Raw genomic sequence first — 18,128 nt, 5'->3', positions numbered from 1 at the left:
AGCATGAAAGGGCAACCCACAGAGTGGGAGAAAATATTTGCAAGTCATATATTTGATATATTTGATATATCCAGAATATATAAAGAAACCCAGATTAAATATAGACAAAATACTTGAACAGACATTTCTCCAAAGAATATGTAGAAATGTCCAATAAGCACATGAAAAGATGCTCAATGTTATAAATCATTAGGGAAATGCAAATCAAGGCTATATAAGATCACTTCCTATGCATTATGGTAGATATTAGTTTTTAAAAAGTCAGAAAATAATAAGTATTCATGAGGAGGTGAAGAAATTGGACCCCTTGTGCATCGTTGATGAGAATGAAAAATAGTGCCGTGTCTACAAAAAACAGTATGGCAGTTCCTCAATAAATAAAAACAGAATCACAATCCATGTGATATGTTTCTGAACCATATTCCATTTCTAGGTAGGCTCAAAAAAAAAAAAACAGAAAAAGAAAAAAAGAAAGTAAAGACTTAAAGAGACATTTACATACCCATGTTCACAGTAGTACTAGTCACAATAGCCAAATGTAGTCATTCAATAGCCAGATAAATGGATAAGGAAAATGTATATACATACAACAGAATATGATTCAGTCTTTAAGAGGGAAGGAAATTCTGACACATGGAACAACATGGGTAGAGTTGAGTACATGTCAGTGAAATAAGCCAGTAACAAAGGGACAAAGATTGTATGCTCTTCCACTTCTATGAACTACCCAGAGTAGTCAAAACCACAAACCGGAATTGCAATGGTGATTGCCAAGAAATGGGAAAAAAGAGGCACTTGAAGCATGTGTGTGTGTGTGTGTGTGTGTGTGTATTCCATTTATGTCTAAACCAGAAACAGTTGAGGAAATATATTGTTTAAAAATAAAGCCAAATAGAAATGTCCAAAAAAAAAAAAAAACTTGCACTCAACCATAGTCCCTGCCCAGATTTTGGGAGATTGGAAACTTGGCCTCTTCCCTTTCTGACCAATCCCCCCAAACCTGCAGGGAGCAAAGGGCTGGAACAAGTTGTTACCGCGGAGTTTGAGAGTGGGCTGATCTTTCCAAGCTTCAGGCATCCTTTCTCTTCGTGTCTTCAGGACAAATTGACTGTTGATAAATTTGCAGATGCTGGAAATGTTGAAGGTAACTTGAGGATGAACGATGGAGAAATACTCATCTAATCGAATCTTCTGGGTTTGGAGTCCTGGGACATACTTCTGAACATTCACTCCGGCTTGCTTAACCCTCAGCTATCCAAGAGGAGAGATGTCAGACTGGGGAACACAAAGCAACCTTCACCATAAACTTTCCTTTAGAAATAACATTTGGCCTTGCTTTGTGACTCGCTGGGGAGAAAAAGGGTCTGTAATGGAATAAGCATCACAGACTGATAGTTTTTCTTAATCAAATCTGTAGCTCATGGCTGGAAGGAAGGCAAGAGGAAAGGAGGGCTCAGCAGAAAAAAGAGGTACACGAGGCTCTCAACTGGGCCAGTAGTCCTTTCCTCACTCCCTAAGGCCTCTCTGGGTCCTTCTGTCTCACTCACTAAGAAAGCAACTAGCAAGTTCTGTAGCACTGGATCTGACACCCAGGCCTGGTGAAGGAGCCTATCTAGTAGGTGGAGACACATCTTGCTGTCTCTAGAAAACACTCAGAAGGGAGCAGTAAAATGGGTATCCTTTACATAAAATGTCCAATGCAGCAGAGTGTTCAGGGACATGTAGCTTTACTAACCACAGGGAATCTACTAGGTGATAGAAATCAGCCTCCTCTTTTCACACTTGTATCATGAACTTCTATACCCAAAAACTTAAAAAGAAAGGGGGTTTCTAAGTAGACCAGAATTTAAAATATTAATAGAGGTAGTAGTAGTAGTAGTAATAATAATAATAATAATAATGCTTTATGACACTGGAGAAAAGTCAAAGTGCATTACTTTATAACCACCAAGTTGTTTCATATAGGGGTATTTTTTTTAACTCAGTGAATTCACAATTTCTTTGTGAATGAAGAGTCCACTCAAATGAGTATGCTTCATAGACTCTGTATTTAGAAGTCAACTGTTAGGTGATGATTTAATATGTCTATTGGTTGCAATAAATTATCAGAGAAAATCATAGTGGCTAAAAAGCCTTTTTTAAGATCTTTATTTATTTATTTTTGTACTAGGGATTGAACTCAGGGGCATTCAACCACTGAGCTACATTCCCAGCCCTTTTGTTTGTTTGCTTTGTTTTTTATTTTTAGACAGGGTCTCAATAAGTTGCTTAGCCTTGCTAAGTTGCTGAGGCTGTCTCTGAACTTGCGATTCTCCTGCCTCAGTCTCCCAAGCCACTGGGAATACAGGCATATGCCAACATGCCCAACAGCTGAAAAGCATTTTAACTGATATTTTTGGACCAAATCCATTTTGCCTACTTGTCCTTTAAATTCACTATCAATTCTGTTGACAAATATTTTATCCAGAGACATTTCTAACAATAAAATGATATGCTCACAACCCCCACAAAACATGGTAGGAGACCAGCACAGACCTCTCCCCAACTAAGATGCAGGAAGTCAAGCATGGTAGGACTGAGACATTGAGAGTGATCCCAAGGATGGTGGGAGATGATGCTTAGAGTAACCCAATATTGCTACTGATGTCAGTGTGCATAGTGAATGCTAGCGTCACTTCTTTTTGCATTTATTTATGTGAATGGTAAAATTTCCCATTCATTCACTAGTTCAAACCTCCTTTCCATATCTACCTAGATGATCCTGAATCCCAGTTTCCAGAAGATGCCACAACTTGAATCCAAGACAATGGTTCTGCCAGGCTAAAAACCCTGGGAACTTAAAAGTCTCCTAAGACTATAAATCAGCCCCCCTTCCCTGGCTTATTCCCAACCCCAAGAGGGAATAGTGCTCTTACTGCTTCATCAAAGATAATGTGGAAAGGAAAAGCCTCACAGAACGTCTTTGCTTCAATCCAGAGACTCTCAGGATAAATGGGCTCGAAGGTGTCCCTGAGGTGCCCTGGACACAGAAAGAGAAAGTCCTAATGAGAAGCAGCTCCTGCTGTGGCCCTCGCACAGAGCCCAGCTCGGGACGGGGATAGAATCTTAAGTGTTTCACAGGCAAAGTGTGATCCCCACTCTTTAGCCCAGGCTCCCTCGGCGTCTCCAGATGGCCCCAGCAATTCTTCTTCCAAATTAAAACAAATAGAAAACTTGCTACCAGGTTGAGAAACCCTTCTGCCCCCTGCCAAGTTTCTGCTCGCCGCTCAAGAGTTACTGGGCCAATTGAGTGTGTCTCACCATGAAAACAGAGTCGGCATTGAAATGGTGACAGCCAGACAATGAGTGTGCCCGGCCCAGCATCAGGGACATTTGCCATGGAGCTTTTTAGACTGACAGTTTTGGGTGGCACATGAAAATTTAACCAACAGTCCTATTTGGCAGGGGGTAGAGATTCGAAATGGAGCCTTTTTGATATGAAAATCTCCTAGACAAAGGATGTCAATTGCATGTTTGACTCATTTGCCACGGCTTGAAGGACTCAAAATGCAGCTCTTTGAGTCCTGCAGACCTTCTCCCAGATGCATGTCACCTGACCCTGAGGTCATGACGAGGAGCATGTAGCTCCATTCTTACTGTGGATCGGAGCCCTTGTTCCAGCTCTGGCATTAGGTGCTGGTTGCTAGGCCGGCTTAGTACTCATGGGAGTGCCAGAGAGAGCCTACTACACTCATTTTGCAAATGGAAAATTGAGGACCTTATCCAGGGTCATATAGCTCCTCAGGGACAAAGCCAGAAATCTTTCTTGGCTCTTGATCCAGTGTCCTTTACTTTACTGGATGACCATGGTTATTATACACAGATTTCCAGCCCAGAAACGTGTACCAATCAAGAAGGCCTGGATCCAGAGGAGGACTTAAGGAAACCCCGTTGTTCTTGACAATAACTCAGCCTCTATCCATCTTCCTCCTCAGCAGTCACCAGTTGGGACTAATTCCAATCCTCCCTCCAGTGGCTTAGGAGAGATGTCTGTGTATTATCCAGATGTATAGTATTATCCAATGGATGGCAAGTTAGTATGATATTTTAAAGTTAAAAAAAAAAAAACACCTGACCACTAAATCTAAGCTCTGCAGAAATCAGGGGGCATCAATCACAGAAAACTCTGTCCCATTTGTGCACGGAGGCTGCTTCCCCTGGGAACCAGGCAGTCTTTCTGATCTAAGAGCCGAGGCTGGGAGAACAGCCCACCTACCTTTTCCAAAAGTGACTATACTTCTCACAACATCCCAGTTGGATTTCTTCACAGGACAAACAGAGACACTTAAATATTTTTCCTTCATCCTAAGGAAAGCTGCCTGAAGAGCCTGCAGAGAGAGAAGCACAGGTGCCCAGTCATGGGACTGGAGATGAACCAGCCCCATTTGCTGTGATGGGGCCCATCTTTACAGTAGAACAGTGTCCATGGCCGGTGGGACAGTGCAAGGTTTGTGACATCAATGCTACCAAGATTTTTTTTTTTATCTAGTTAATCCTCATATTGTTTCTCTATCAAAGGCAGCAAGAACGTTTTACATCTCAAGAGGAGACCAGCATGATATCTGGCAGGAAAATCACATGCATCTTGTCTTTCTGTGGTTGAAGATTCTGCAGTAAACCCTGAGATGGGCTTTGAATGCCCTGAGACATAAACACTGTGTGCTCCCGGAATCACAGACCTATCTGGGTATTTGTACCAGCTACATGGACAGAGAGAGTTGTTCTCCTAATATATATGGTACCTAAACTGGCAATGATCATCTTATGACTTGCAGTTGAGGTGACCAAGCACAGAATTTGAGTGGACTTTGGGCCTGTGACTAGCATTGGGGAGGTGAAGTCAACTTATTTTAGGAGGATTGTAAAGTAAGCCACCAAACTTCAAAGCCTTTATCCTGGCATTTTTATGGGTGAACATTTTTCCAGGCGAAGGTGCATGGTAGAGAGTCTCTGATATCCAATTACAGTTAACCCAGCAGTTCTCAACACCCACCCTGGGGACACTGGTAATGCCAGGAGGCTTTTGGTTGCCACAACTGAGGGGGCAGGGTTCTACTAGCATCTAGTGGGTGGACACTTGGGAAACTGCTTCACATCCTGGAATGCAGAGGACAGCCCGTCACAACAAAGAATTTTCTAATCCAAAAGTTCAGTAGTTCTGCGCCTAGTGGCACAGGCCTGCCATCCCAGCTACTCAGGAGGCTGAGGCAGGAGGATCACAGGTTCCAGGCCAGCCTGAGCCACTTAGTGACAACTTGTTTCAAAATAAAATAAGGTACTGAGGATGTAGCTCTGTGGCAGAGTGCTTACCAGCAAGTGTGGGGCCATGGATTCAATCCCCACTATGACAAAAACAAAAACAAAAAACACCCTGCCTCAACTCCACTATTAGAAGGTCCAGTTGATTGTGTTGTTTGCATAGATTGTGCCAAGACCGGTATCTCTACTTGGGAGAATTTTGCTTTCTGAATATACCACAAACTCAGTACCTCTTGCTCTCTTCTGATGTCCTCACCATCCTGCAACCCGTTTGGTTTTGCCCTCCTAGTCTGCCTGCGAGACTTCTGTGCAACCAGGAACACAACATGCTCTTTTTTCCCTGTCCTCTCCACTTCTTCATTCACATCAAGGATATCCATGGTCACGTCCATGTCAAAGAAGTCCTTAGCCACAGCCTCAAGGATACCTGCGGCAGAAGGACACTTAGCGGTTAGGGATGGCAGAAGGCAGTGTGTCAACAAACATCATCCAAAGATCAAGTCATACAACTTCTGATGAATTTTCCAGGGTTCACAAAGCCCAGGACCTGCCTCAAGACATATAGCATATGACAGATGAGTAAAATAGAAGTACTTAGAGATTTAATTTGACCATGCCTGGATACCAAATATATCCTGCTGTTCCCATTTCCAGTTCAGCATCTATTCATTTGGTTTTTATTTCAGGAAGGCATGTGACCTCCTTAAACAAACAAACTAAAAATAATGTAAGCAAAATTTGGTTGTAAAAGCATTAAGAATCATGTTTGCAAAGTTTTCTTTGGGAATTTATCCCAGGGTTAAAGTACACAGTGTGGAGAAAGAATGTGTGAAGATGTTCATCACAGTCTTGTTTACAATAGCAAAAGATTCGTATTGATGAAAAAAAATGCAGCAATAGAGGGCTAGCTAAGATAATCACAATATGCAATATCATTCATCCATTTAAGACGTGGCTATGTGAAAACATGGAAGCATGCTTTTTCTACCATGCTCAATTTTTTTTTTAGAAAGAGCCAATACAAAATAGTATCTATATAAATATCATAATTATGTAAACACCTGCATGATTCAAAATGTTCAATAAAAATAAAAATTATTCTTCCTTTTGGCATTTTGGAAACTTATTTAAAAAGCTCGAGGGCTTTGGAAATAATGATCAAGATGACAAGGAATCAGATATGAGAAGGGACAGAGCTCCCAGCCCACATCTGGCTCGTGGCTGTCCTGGAGAGTTTGTGGGCAGCTTTCCTCCCTCCAGTGGCCTCAGAACTAAGCCACGGCCTACCTGGTACGATGTGGCACAGACCACGCCTGTCCGAGTAGTAATGGAGAAGCATTTGTCCATCTGCCCCTCTCTCCACACGAAACGATGGTGCGTTCATCTCCTAATAAGAAGACACAACACGTTTCTTCCCAGGGAAAACAAATTGTTTAAATTATGACGTCAAGGCTCTGGGAACAGGACTTTCCACCATAGCATGCAGAACTATATCCCAGCCTCCTTCCAGTCACACAATACCGACCACGGTTCCTCAGCTCCCATGTATCAGGAATTTCCTTCTGTACCTAATTCTCTAAACAGCATTTTATGGCAACTGGTGTCTCCATTTTCAAGAGGAGGAGACTGAGGACCAGTTAAACCTAGATGAACAGTAGAACAATGGACCACCCCCAGATTGAGCCTTTGTCATGTGCCAGGCCTCTTCCAGCTGCATTCCAAGGGGTGCTGGCCAGAAGGCACCAGGAAGCCTCTGTGAGTCTCTGTAGAGCTTGGCCTATGACTAAGTGACCAAGGGCCTCTTCACCCACAGAAAGATCAGGGGCTCAGAGGAATCTGCAAGTGAAATGAATTAATGAGTTTCTTGCAGTGGTATGAAGTTGCACATTTGGAAAACAGAACCCTGAAGGACACATCAGAAAAACTCCTCTTTCTTCAGGAGTAAGTGTTGATATTCACGTATGCCCAGTCTCATAAAGGAGAGATACGTATTGGGAAAGAAAGGTTCACACTTTGCCTGGAGAATTCGCTGACAGAAGCAACTGTCTCTCCTGCTTCCCCACCCCCTTCTAATTTTTCACTTCGAGACAGGGTCTTGCTAAATTGCTCACAGCCTCCCAAATTGCTGAGACTGGTTTTGAACTTGAGATCCTCCTGCCTCAGCCTCCCGAGTCTCTGGGACTACAGGCATGTGCTACCATGCCCCACTCTCCTGCTTGATTAGCAGGCAACTCAGCACCCTGGGCTCACAGCTTTTGGTCTCAGAGAGGGATGAGATGAAGAAGGTGGATGTGTTTTTTATGAGATCTTTGTCCTCTTTCCTAGTAGAGGGTTGCTAGTTGGAAATGGTTTTTTTTTTCCTTTCCAAATAAATATTTCATATTCCCAAAAGTATGTATATAGATAAAAACATTTGATGGTATGTTTGTGTGTTTATATCTTTACCAAATCTAAAGAGGATTTGATGAAGTATGCATAAAGAGGAAATTAAAAGTTCATTTAAAAACTAGATCCAAATTCTACAGTGAAAGTAAAGTAATTCAGTACAGAGGGGCTGAAATAGAGATCCACGTGCTCCTGCCAACATCCCCCTCAAGCCATCTCCAAGCCAGACCTCTTCCCAGACAATTCCAGAAGTTCATGCTTTTAGTTCTTGTGGTTGATGTCTCCAAGTTTCTAAATAATGCAGTTATAGTTTTACTTATTGATTAACATAAAACATTTTTTTAATGGAGAATAAGGCAAAGGAAAAAATGATGCCAAGCAGCGGAAAGCAAGGCCTTTTTCAGACAGACATGGCTGGGTTTAGGTTATTGCTCAGCCACCCACAGTATGAGTGAGTTTGGAGAGTGTCTTGACCTTTCTGGGCCTCAGTTTTCTTATTTGTATAGTGGGGAAAATAAGAGTGCTTAATCTTACAGGCGTTAAGAGGATAGTTCATTTAGCCCAATACCTGCCTCCTAATTGCCAGTCAATGAAGGTTAGCAAAAAAATAACAAGATTAAAGGCACAGTTTTCACCAGGGATGTGTTCCTTAAAGTTGGAATCATTTTATTTATTTTTGCCTAAAGAGACAATCTTTAATCCTTTGTCTAGTATAAAGCACTATATAGCTATAGGTATCATTGCATAAAGTTCATCCTAACTTGTGTTTTATAGCAATTTAAATATTTTATCTGATTATATGCTACATGTCCTGACATATCCCCAGAGAGGTTCTAGTCTATTACTTCTCTATCAGTATGGTTTTGGCATATGTGGGGTGAGAGGTGATTAACTAGTACAGGAAGGGTATCAGCGTTGGGTATAAAAATCACAGCCGTGGGACTTCAGAATCTCAATTCCTTTCACTCTCATTCATGAAAGTGAGAGTAATATCAAGGGAACAGTATCTGAAATATTAAAAACATTCCATAACATTTTTATTTAATAAAATATTGACAAATATAATAAATAACAAATTTAATAAATATTGACACCTTCTCCAGAACCATGACTGAATATATTAACCAAATTTCAGATGATATTAAAAATATTATGGAAGTTTATTAAAGGATCCTAACTATATTTCTTTCTATTCTAATAGTTGTGTCTTTAGCTAAGAAACCTGATAGAAAGTTGCCATGCAAATTCTCATACTTTTAAAACTGTTCCTAATGAACAGAAAGAAAGAAAAGGAGAAGGAAGAGTTGCTTATGACATGCCTGTTCTGAGCCCATCATAATGCTAAGAACTTTTATATGCTATCTCTTTTAATCTGCACACCTCTATGAGGTAGGTTATTTATTCCTATTCCTTTTTGTCTTTGTGTCTAATGTCTTAAAAATTGTTTAGTACATACTAGGTGCTAATTAAATAAATTTAATTAAATAAATAAGTGGGCAACAACTTGTCCAGGATCACACAGCTGGTAAGTTGCAGTTCTGCTCAGACAGTAACATCTGGCCTCATTGCCCAGACTCTTTCCACTCCCACTACCTCAAGAAGTTCATGTGACAATAATAGAACAGGCTCACAAACTCACTCTTCCTGAAGTGGGATGTTTCCAAGCCTCTGATTACTTATTCAAAATATAGAGAAAATAACCTTTTTTTTCCAATTTTACAGATACGTACAAGTGCACATATTAGTGATGTGCTCTAATATACATAACGTTTTTATCCTCATGACAACCCTGCAAAGGTTGTCACTATGAACACGAAGTCTAGAAATAGTGAAGAGGTTGGTAAAGTAAAGGTGTCCTAAAAATACAATATTTTACATAAAATAAGAAACTGTTATCATGATATGTGAAACACTACTTTATCGTTTCCATAAAGTACTTTGTCTAAAAAAAAAAAAAAAAATTGGTGGTGGGGGAGTCTAGGCATTTGAATTTCCAATGATCTCTCCAAAGAAGAAAAGCAAGGCACGAACTCCAGAAGGACCTATCCCAGAAGGGAAATTAGTTTCTTAACACCTCAGTCAGTCGCCCCGTGGGTTAATCAGAGTTGGATGGTTTCCGATTCTGGCTCTTGGCCCTGTCGAGTCTTTCCTTCTGATACTTGAATAACGCGAATCTGGCTGCATAAGCTATTTATCAGCTCCATCCAGGCCAGGAAACCTTAGGAGAGATTTTGCAAATCCACTGAAACCTGATTGTTTTCCAGTCTTTGTTGCCATTGTGATCAGCCTCCTAGATTTAATTCCAAGCCAGCTCTACTGCAGAGGCCTTCCCCCATCACAAAAACTGTACCCACCCCCTCTTTTTTTTTTTGGCCAGGCAGTTTATAAAGGTGGCCAACAGGTATTTATTTTCCTTTTCTTTCCCATGAGAACTCCTGCACCAGGGACCAAGGGTTCTGCAATGCAACAGACAAGAAGCAGCTCCCTTCCACCCACTCTTCTTTGCAGGGAGGGAGGAGATGGCCCAGAATTGCTAAGTATTTGCTTCTTCTCAGAATCACTACGACCAGGCCCAGGTGTTCTTACCTGGTAAGAGAGTGCAAGGTAACTGTGGAGGGCATCCAGGTTTTCAATAAACTCCGTGAGATTTCCTCCCAGTGTCCTCAGCATTCTGTCGTAGCCAGACATCTTACAGAATTTAAAGAAGTATTCTCCAAAAAGTTTCAGAATGGCTTCCATGGACACACCTGTGGAAATCCAAAGCACACCCCGCCATAAAAGTCCCTGCAAGGTGTTCGTCCTCCCTTGGTATTCATTTATTTTCAAAGTGTCCAAATCCCTGCTGTATGAGACTTTCTGAGCTACCGTCTAAGTCTTCACCTTCCTTATCAGTGAAATGTCAACAATAACGTCAATGTCATGAGGCCCTTGTGAGGAGCCCAGTGCAATCCGGGAACCTGGTGGGTGCTCATTAACTGTGAGTCCTTCCCAATCCCACCCAATCCCAGTTTTTTCATGACATCCATGGCAAATATTTTCCTATGGTGCAGGAGGGGATTCAGAGCTATTGTTCCCCCTTGACCACTGCCTCCAGTGGTCAGATCAAGGGCACAGAGCAGCCCCCTGCAATCTCTTCTACCACCCCTACATCTTCAAATACATGGTATAAAGCACAAAGTTCAGCTCTTATAAGTGGCTAATGTAGTAGTACAAAAGCAAAAGTTTTTTTTTTAATCTTAATTTACCCAAAAGATGATAGCAAATGCCTGCAAAGACTCCCTCTCCCTTTGGGCCTCACCAGATCCTGGTTGCCCTTCAACGTTTTCACATCACATTCTCCACAAATATCTGTCTGAATATCCCATGTCCTGCTGACTTCACTCTTCCCTCCTATTTCTAGGGTTAGGCAGCAACTTTTCCTTCCATGTTTTCTGAACTGGATACAAAGTGGATGCTTGATGAATTTCTGGGGTTGGGTTTGCAGCACCAGGTGAGAAATACTGCCCACCTCTCCCACTCCCCACCTGCACTGTTTGTGTAGTAAATATTTTTAAAGAATAGTCCATAGTTCCTGCAGCACCCATTGTCAAAGTTATTTTACCAATGCTTGTCAATTTCTTGGAAGGTAGATAATGTTATTTTCATGTCCCCCTTTTTCCACATGAGCCCATTGAGGCTAAGTCATCTTTGTGAATTGCAGAGGCTAGATTTGCTGAAGAGGCTATAAATCTAAAGCCTGTGCCTCCTTCTACTATAACCCACAGTCTTTGGAGCAGCAGTTAGGGAAGCAAGTGTCTCCCCAAGGCAACGGCTACCTATGGACTGTCACCATTGGCAAAGGAGGAAGGACATCTATTCATCCTTCTGACCCAGAGCTCCTGTAAGGAACATTCTTACTTATGGTGGACTTGGGACTCATGTGCATGCTAGGGGCCAGGGAGAAGGACCAGAATACTCAGATTTATAGGATTCACAATTCCTCAACTGCATATGAAATCATGTTAGTGTTTCATATGCTCATGAACTCTAGGATGCTAGCTGGATCTGGAACTCACAACAAGGGGACTTCTAGGTCTGCTGAGCTCTCGGAACTGGGTCATACAAAGGGACATGGGATGAGAGGAGACCTGAGCACTTTTCAGCCTGTCCTGGCTTCCTAAGATGGCCTGAACAGCGGTTTCTCTATAGTTCTTTGTCCTTAGCTAGACCTCTGAGCAGATAATTGTTCAGTCCCCACTGAGTTGGTCTGGTCTCATCTGACTGAGTTATATACATATTTTTCACAATTTGTTAGCCGCATCTGTATCTAGATCAAGCTTGGGATGGTAGGGTGGGAGGTGGTCCTGGCCTCCATTGCATTCTTTGTTTGGGGTCCATCCTAGCTGGATACCAGCAGGCTTGTCGACACTAGGAGCCATGCCAACTCTTAAGTTAACTGACATAAATTCTACTCAGGTTCTTTCCAACACTTCTGAGTTCCTGGAAGAACTCCTGAAAAATAAATGAACAGGTAGGAAATTGTTCCTTCCCCTCTCCTTCCACCTTTCCTTCTAAATCTAGCTTATTCTGGCTGGGAAAAACGAAAAAGAAAAACAGCTGTTCCTTACAGCCTGCAGCCAGGAGCTCTGAACAGGTGCATCCTGTTACCCACCAGGAAAAGCACGGGTCCCTAAAGCCTTCCTTGTCCCTGGGACCTCTCCCAGGAGGACCAGGCTGTGTGCAGGCCAAGCAAAGTTATGTTCAAGTGACAGTGGCAGCTTTGTGTAGAAAAGCTGCCTGCTTGATTTTTCTTTTATACCTGAAAATTTACAAAAATCCATGAAGTTGCTCGTTCCAGACCCTGGTTATTTTGTTTCTGGGCACCCAGCTCTGTTAACAGGAAAGGACATCTGGCTGAGAGACTAACTGTTCTTTAAACAACAATCTTGGGCTCGGGTGTGGTGTTTTCCATCTGTGCTGGGTTTGAGGCTGCTGCTAGGATTCTTGGTTCAGAATGCTTGTCCAGCAGAGGACAAAGGCCTGTTCTTAAATTCAACACCTGTCTTGTTTTTTTGATACGATTTCACCTCAGTGAATTTAGAATTCCAAGAGCCTCCTAAGTCACAGGGTGTCAGGGACATATTGAAAATGATAAGAAAATGTAAGAACAAAATCAGCACACATCTGAGGTGCTTTAAAATGTTATTTGATAGTGCAATAAGAAATTTATAGTATGCATAGTTTTCTACCTTTTGTGTAAGAAAGAAAGGGAAATAGAGAAATGTGTATCTATCTGCTTATTTGTGCAAAATTAAACAACAGAAGAATAAACCAGGAGCTATGAAGATTGGCTACCTATGGGATTTTGGTGGGAATGGGATGGAAACACTGTGACGGGGGATGCTACTTCTCTGAACATAACTTTGAATAGTTTGGCTTAAAGAATCATGTTAATGTTTCATATGCTTAAAATAAGCAAGATCAATAAGGAGAGGAAAAAACCCTAAGAAGGAATACAAACAGAAACAAATTAACAGAACAATATTTCAGACTGAACAGTTTAAAATAACACAAATACCCAGGGGAAAAAATTAACCCGTTAATATTTGAACACAGTATTTAGATTACTTTGTCTCCAGGCTATAGCAAAAAGAATGTGAACAAATATTTAATTGGAGTTCAGCTTTCTTCCATCATTTAGGTTAACAATTCTGAAAATACTTCCTGAATATTCAAGAATTGAGCATATAAGTAAACATCTTAGAGCCAGTGGGAGACAGATTTCTCCCTGAGAAAGTGGTTACAAAAAGGAGAAGAGAAAGAACCCTGTAATGTTGAATTAGAAAAAATTTAACATAATAAGACCATAAAAGTCATCATAGTATAGATAGATGATAAATGATAGAGAGAGAGAGATTGACAGATAGATAGATATGTATATTAGCATCTGTTTTCCAGGTCTATTTACTGAGAGAGCCTGAAAGTAGTGACACCTCAGTGGTGATGAGCTCACCTAGCAATCAGATATTGGTCCTTAAGTACCACTCTGCCAAAAGAAGCCATTTCTCTACTTAGAGAAATGGCAGATTCCAGGACTGGGGCATGATGGAAAGAATGAGATGAACCTATACCATTGTTTCATTCCAGAAAGTAAAGAGGAGATCAAAGAATGATAGGGACATATCAAAAAGGCACAGGGGCCAATTTAAAGGGATTCCCACTAGCTAAATCTTAGAGAATTTGAGCATCGAAATAAATAGTGAAAGTAAAGGATTGCAACCTATTTTTTTTTTAAAAATTAAGTTTCAAGAGTCTTGCTTATTTAAATTGATATAAATAAACTCGGGAGGGAGAAAATTCTTCCTTATAGAACTCCAACTAACAAATGCAAGAAATTCTATACTTAGAATATAACCATTTTACCAACATCATAAGTATTGACCCAGATCAGAATCATAACTGCATACTAAAATCCCAGAAGAAGGGGTTTGAGAAGCAGTAAGATATTTGCAATGTCTGAATTACAAAGGGAAAAATAGTAACTTTACGGTGGAGAAAGCTGCCACTTTCACAGAGTGATCAATGTTGACAGTAATAATAGGACAGCTCAATGATGAATTGGGAAGAATCACTTCTGAGTCAGGCACACTGGTGGATACCTGCAATCCCCGCAACTCAGGAGGCTGAGACAGGAGGATTATAAGTTTGAGGTCAGCGTCAGCAACTTAGTGAGACCCTGTCTCAAAATAAAAATAATAAAAGGGATTATGGTTATAGCTCAGTGGTTGAGTAGCTCAGGTTCAAGCTCCCAGCTCCACAAAAAACAAAAGAGAAAAAACAAACAAAAAAGATCACTTCTGTGGTCTTTCCACCAAGAAAGCATAATCGAAATTATATTATGAGAAACTATTAAATAATCAACTATTAAATAAATCCTGAATGAAGGAACATGCTACCAAATAGCTGAGCAGAAGCTCCCAAAGATATCAATGTTATAAAACACAGAGATTCTGGAACATTTCCAGGTTAAAGAAGAATGAAAAGACATGACAATTGGCATCATTCAAGATTTTCTTCTGTTTTAAAGGACATATGTGTCAAGTGGAGAAAATACTCCATAAAGTCTGTAGATTATTTCATAGAATCATATCAATGCCCATTTCCTGAGTTTCATGTTGTACTGTAGTTATGTAAGATATTCTTTTACCAACAAAGAAGCATCATGTCTGTAACACAGTAACAATTAGGGGAGGGAGGATGGATTATAGATACAGATATGGAACAAAGACAGAGCCAATATGGTTAGATGCTAACATCTGGGAAACACGGATGGAAAAGTATATGGGAATTCTTTGTGCTATTCTTACAAATCTTTTGAGGGTTTGAATTTATGTCAAAATGAAAAGTTTTTGCTGATTGCCCTGAAAAGACCTTAGGAAATCTTATATAATAAGACTGCTTATCCAAGGCCAGCTGAGATACAGCTGGAACCTGAATCTCCATAATATTATAAATTTTGTTGGATATAATCAGAGCATTATCATTACATTTTAAAATGTCTTTATCTTGTTAGAGACTCATACTGAAATATTTATGGGAAAAATTATGGGAAACCTGAGATTTGCCTTCAGACATTCCAGCAAAAATAAAAACAGAAAAGGGGTGGAGAGACCAGATAGATGAAATAAGATTGTCAAAATCCTGACAATTAGTGTAACTGGGCTATGGGCCTGTGGCCTGCAGTATACGACTCTCTACTTTGGGTTATGTATTAAAAGTTCAGTTAAAAAGTGGTTTTGACTTTGTTTCAATGAAAGGCTTCTTTGTTAGCAGGGAAATAACCATCACAAAGCATCTAGGCTTGGCTTCCCAGGAGTGGTGCAGAGCCTCCTAATAGGCTTTTAAATTGGAATGATGTATGAACTTGAACTTTCTGACTTAACAAGCTTGGCTCTTCGGTGTTGCCAGGAAATGTTTATTTTTTGCTGGGTTACAGCTCCACGGGCTGGAAAAAGCAGAGGTGCACCATCCAGGGCAGCGGGAGAGGGGCCACCTGCTAAGGCCCCGATGAGGACTGGCATGTGGCTGGCTGAATGCAGCAAAATCACTGCCACCTACACTCAGCCTTCTGGGCAAAGGGTCTGCATGGGGCTGGATGTCTCATAACCCCTCCCCAGCTCCCACCTCCAAAATATAGGCAATGGGAGTTATTTGTTATGTGACCTTCTAGGTCCCCCCAAAAAGCACATGCTGTTCCATAAGACAGGGAAACATGCTCTACGTCTTAGAATGTTTTCCATAGCTTTACTATCCAAAGGATGAAGCTTGAGGGAGGGGTTGCTGATGTCACCGCTGTTTTACCCCAGGGAACTCGCACCAGGTGACCTGATGAAGAGAGGAGAGGGCCAGGAGGCCCACCCACGTCTGCCTGATTCCAAAACCCTCACCAGCGACATCGCCAACATCTCCTCTGCAGGATTCAGAACTGGCCTGGGAATCAGGATTGGAACCATATTTTCAGTTGGTTGCCCAGTCTGGGTTACTGGTCCCACCCTCAGAGAGCTATAGTAAAGAGCAAATGTCAGAATGCCTGATTTCGGGCATTGTATATTTTAAATTTGTAAATTTTAAGTCATTACTCTTGTTTTTGAAGAAGTAAGTGCAAAAACGGGCTGTTGGCATTTGCTGAAGGCTAACTGTTGAAACATACTTTACTATGGGTTTCTTAGCAGGCAAAGTCTAGACAGACACAGCTGTGCCAAATGGCTGTTGGGTGTTGTTTTGAATTTTGTCACTTCAGATCACTAATAACCCACTTACACACTAAGTAGGCACTTATTCACATACAGAACAATTCCTTATGCAATGCTCAACCTGCCATCTGGTCCCATCCTGAATTATGCTAATTAGAAAGCACAGAGCTATGCAGTGGCAGAGGGGTCTGGAAAAGTCCCAGCAATTGCTTCAAGGTAGGGAAACGGCATCCTGGAGCCCATTGAGAGAGCAAAGCACCCACCGGGGAGAAGAAGCATGCTCTCTCTTTGTCCAAGGGAGGAGTTGGCCTCCACCGACCAGTATATTTTACTGAACAGTAAAATGCCCTTCTTGAAGTCTTCCTTTGGCTGCGCCTCACTCTCTCCAAATCATGAGAGGTGTATATACACAGAGAAACCACATGGCCCAGGCTTCTTACGGGCATCCTGATTCCAAATCCCAACTTTTTATTTGAAAAATGTGTTCTGCCATTTTAGGTATGGGCCAACATGTTTTGAAGATAAACAATGAAAAGGTTTCTGATATTCTAAGAGAGGCAGAAAGAAATCACAGGGATATACTTTGGCTTTGGGTAGAAAGTCAGTCCACACATGGGTCTATAAACTTGCTGCTGACTCTAAATGTGTTGGTGGGGCTGGGATTATGATTCCCATAGAGCAGACATGAGAGGGCATTTCTCTGCTAAAGGTGCCACCACACACTCGGTGTCTACAAGCATGCACAATGACAAAGACAGACTGGGAGGATACAAGATATAAAGAGCATTTCTTTCTGGAGACCTAAAATATTAGAGAATAATTGAAGCCTTGTAGGTCATGCAGTGGTCTCTTGACAGCTCAACTCTACCATTTTTATCACAATAAGGGGCATAGACAATACGTTATAAAACAACAATGGACATGACTATGTTACAGTAAGACTTTATTTACAAGAACAGGCAGAGGCTCAGATTTAACCCATTGGCTGTAAGTAGTTTGCTGACCCGGGATCAAAGGACTCACAATGTTATTTTTTATCACGGCCATTTGAAGGGAACAGTAAAGCCTGTGTCTACTTCTCAAGGATAGCATTAAGAGGTACAAAACAGAAATAGCCCCTGCCTTCCTTTCAGTTTCAACGTCAGCTTGTATTTGCTGAATTCCATATTTGCTGTCACCCTGTATATTACAATACACCTTACCTTTGCTATCTGGTTTAATTCATTCCTTCCCACTACACTTTGAGGTATTGTTCCTTTTTAAGGAAATCAACTCTCAAGGAAATTCTAGCCCAAAGTCACACAGCTGGTGTGACAGAGCAGAATCCAACCCCTCCTGCTCCTTCTAGAATAACTACAAGCTGCCCTATGGCAGAGGGCTAGGAACGAAACGGAGTCAGCTTCATACAGACACCCATCTCTTCCCGTTGCTGGGATCCCCTGAAATAAAAACCAGAAAGAACTGGCTTAATTTTTACCATCCATTCCCAGATCTATTGCCCTTTTCTTTCTTTCTTTCTTTTTTAAGAGAGAGGGAGAGAGAGAGAGAGAGAGAGAGAGAGAGAGAATTTTTTAATATTTATTTTTTAGTTTTCAGCGGACACAACATCTTCATTTTTATGTGGTGCTAAGGATAGAACCCAGTGCTGCGCACATGCCAGGTGAACGCGCTACCACTTGAGCTACATCCCCAGCCCTCTATTGCCCTTTTCTA

At 41.3% G+C, this 18,128-nt stretch overlaps 1 protein-coding gene across 1 annotated transcript in view; it reads right to left on the bottom strand.

Annotated features, from left to right (window-relative positions):
* LOC124099011 (guanylate cyclase soluble subunit beta-2-like) overlaps nt 1–18,128 on the bottom strand; it is a 52,734-nt gene that overhangs the window by 16,201 nt on the left and 18,405 nt on the right. Inside the window, exons 5-10 of the mRNA XM_058582617.1 lie at nt 10,270–10,430; nt 6,586–6,685; nt 5,555–5,725; nt 4,256–4,354; nt 2,916–3,019; nt 1,035–1,251 (exon numbers count right to left, since the gene is read on the bottom strand). Of these exons, the coding sequence (XP_058438600.1) occupies nt 1,035–1,251; nt 2,916–3,019; nt 4,256–4,354; nt 5,555–5,725; nt 6,586–6,685; nt 10,270–10,430 (852 nt within the window). The remainder of the gene's footprint in view (nt 1–1,034; nt 1,252–2,915; nt 3,020–4,255; nt 4,355–5,554; nt 5,726–6,585; nt 6,686–10,269; nt 10,431–18,128) is intronic.

Source organism: Marmota monax, unplaced genomic scaffold (genome assembly GCF_021218885.2).
Source record: "Marmota monax isolate L192 unplaced genomic scaffold, Marmota_monax_Labrador192_F-V1.1 WCK01_AAM20220418_F8-fsc00011, whole genome shotgun sequence".
In the NCBI taxonomy this organism is placed as follows: Eukaryota; Metazoa; Chordata; class Mammalia; order Rodentia; family Sciuridae; genus Marmota; species Marmota monax.
This window is presented reverse-complemented; position numbering and strand designations above follow the sequence as displayed.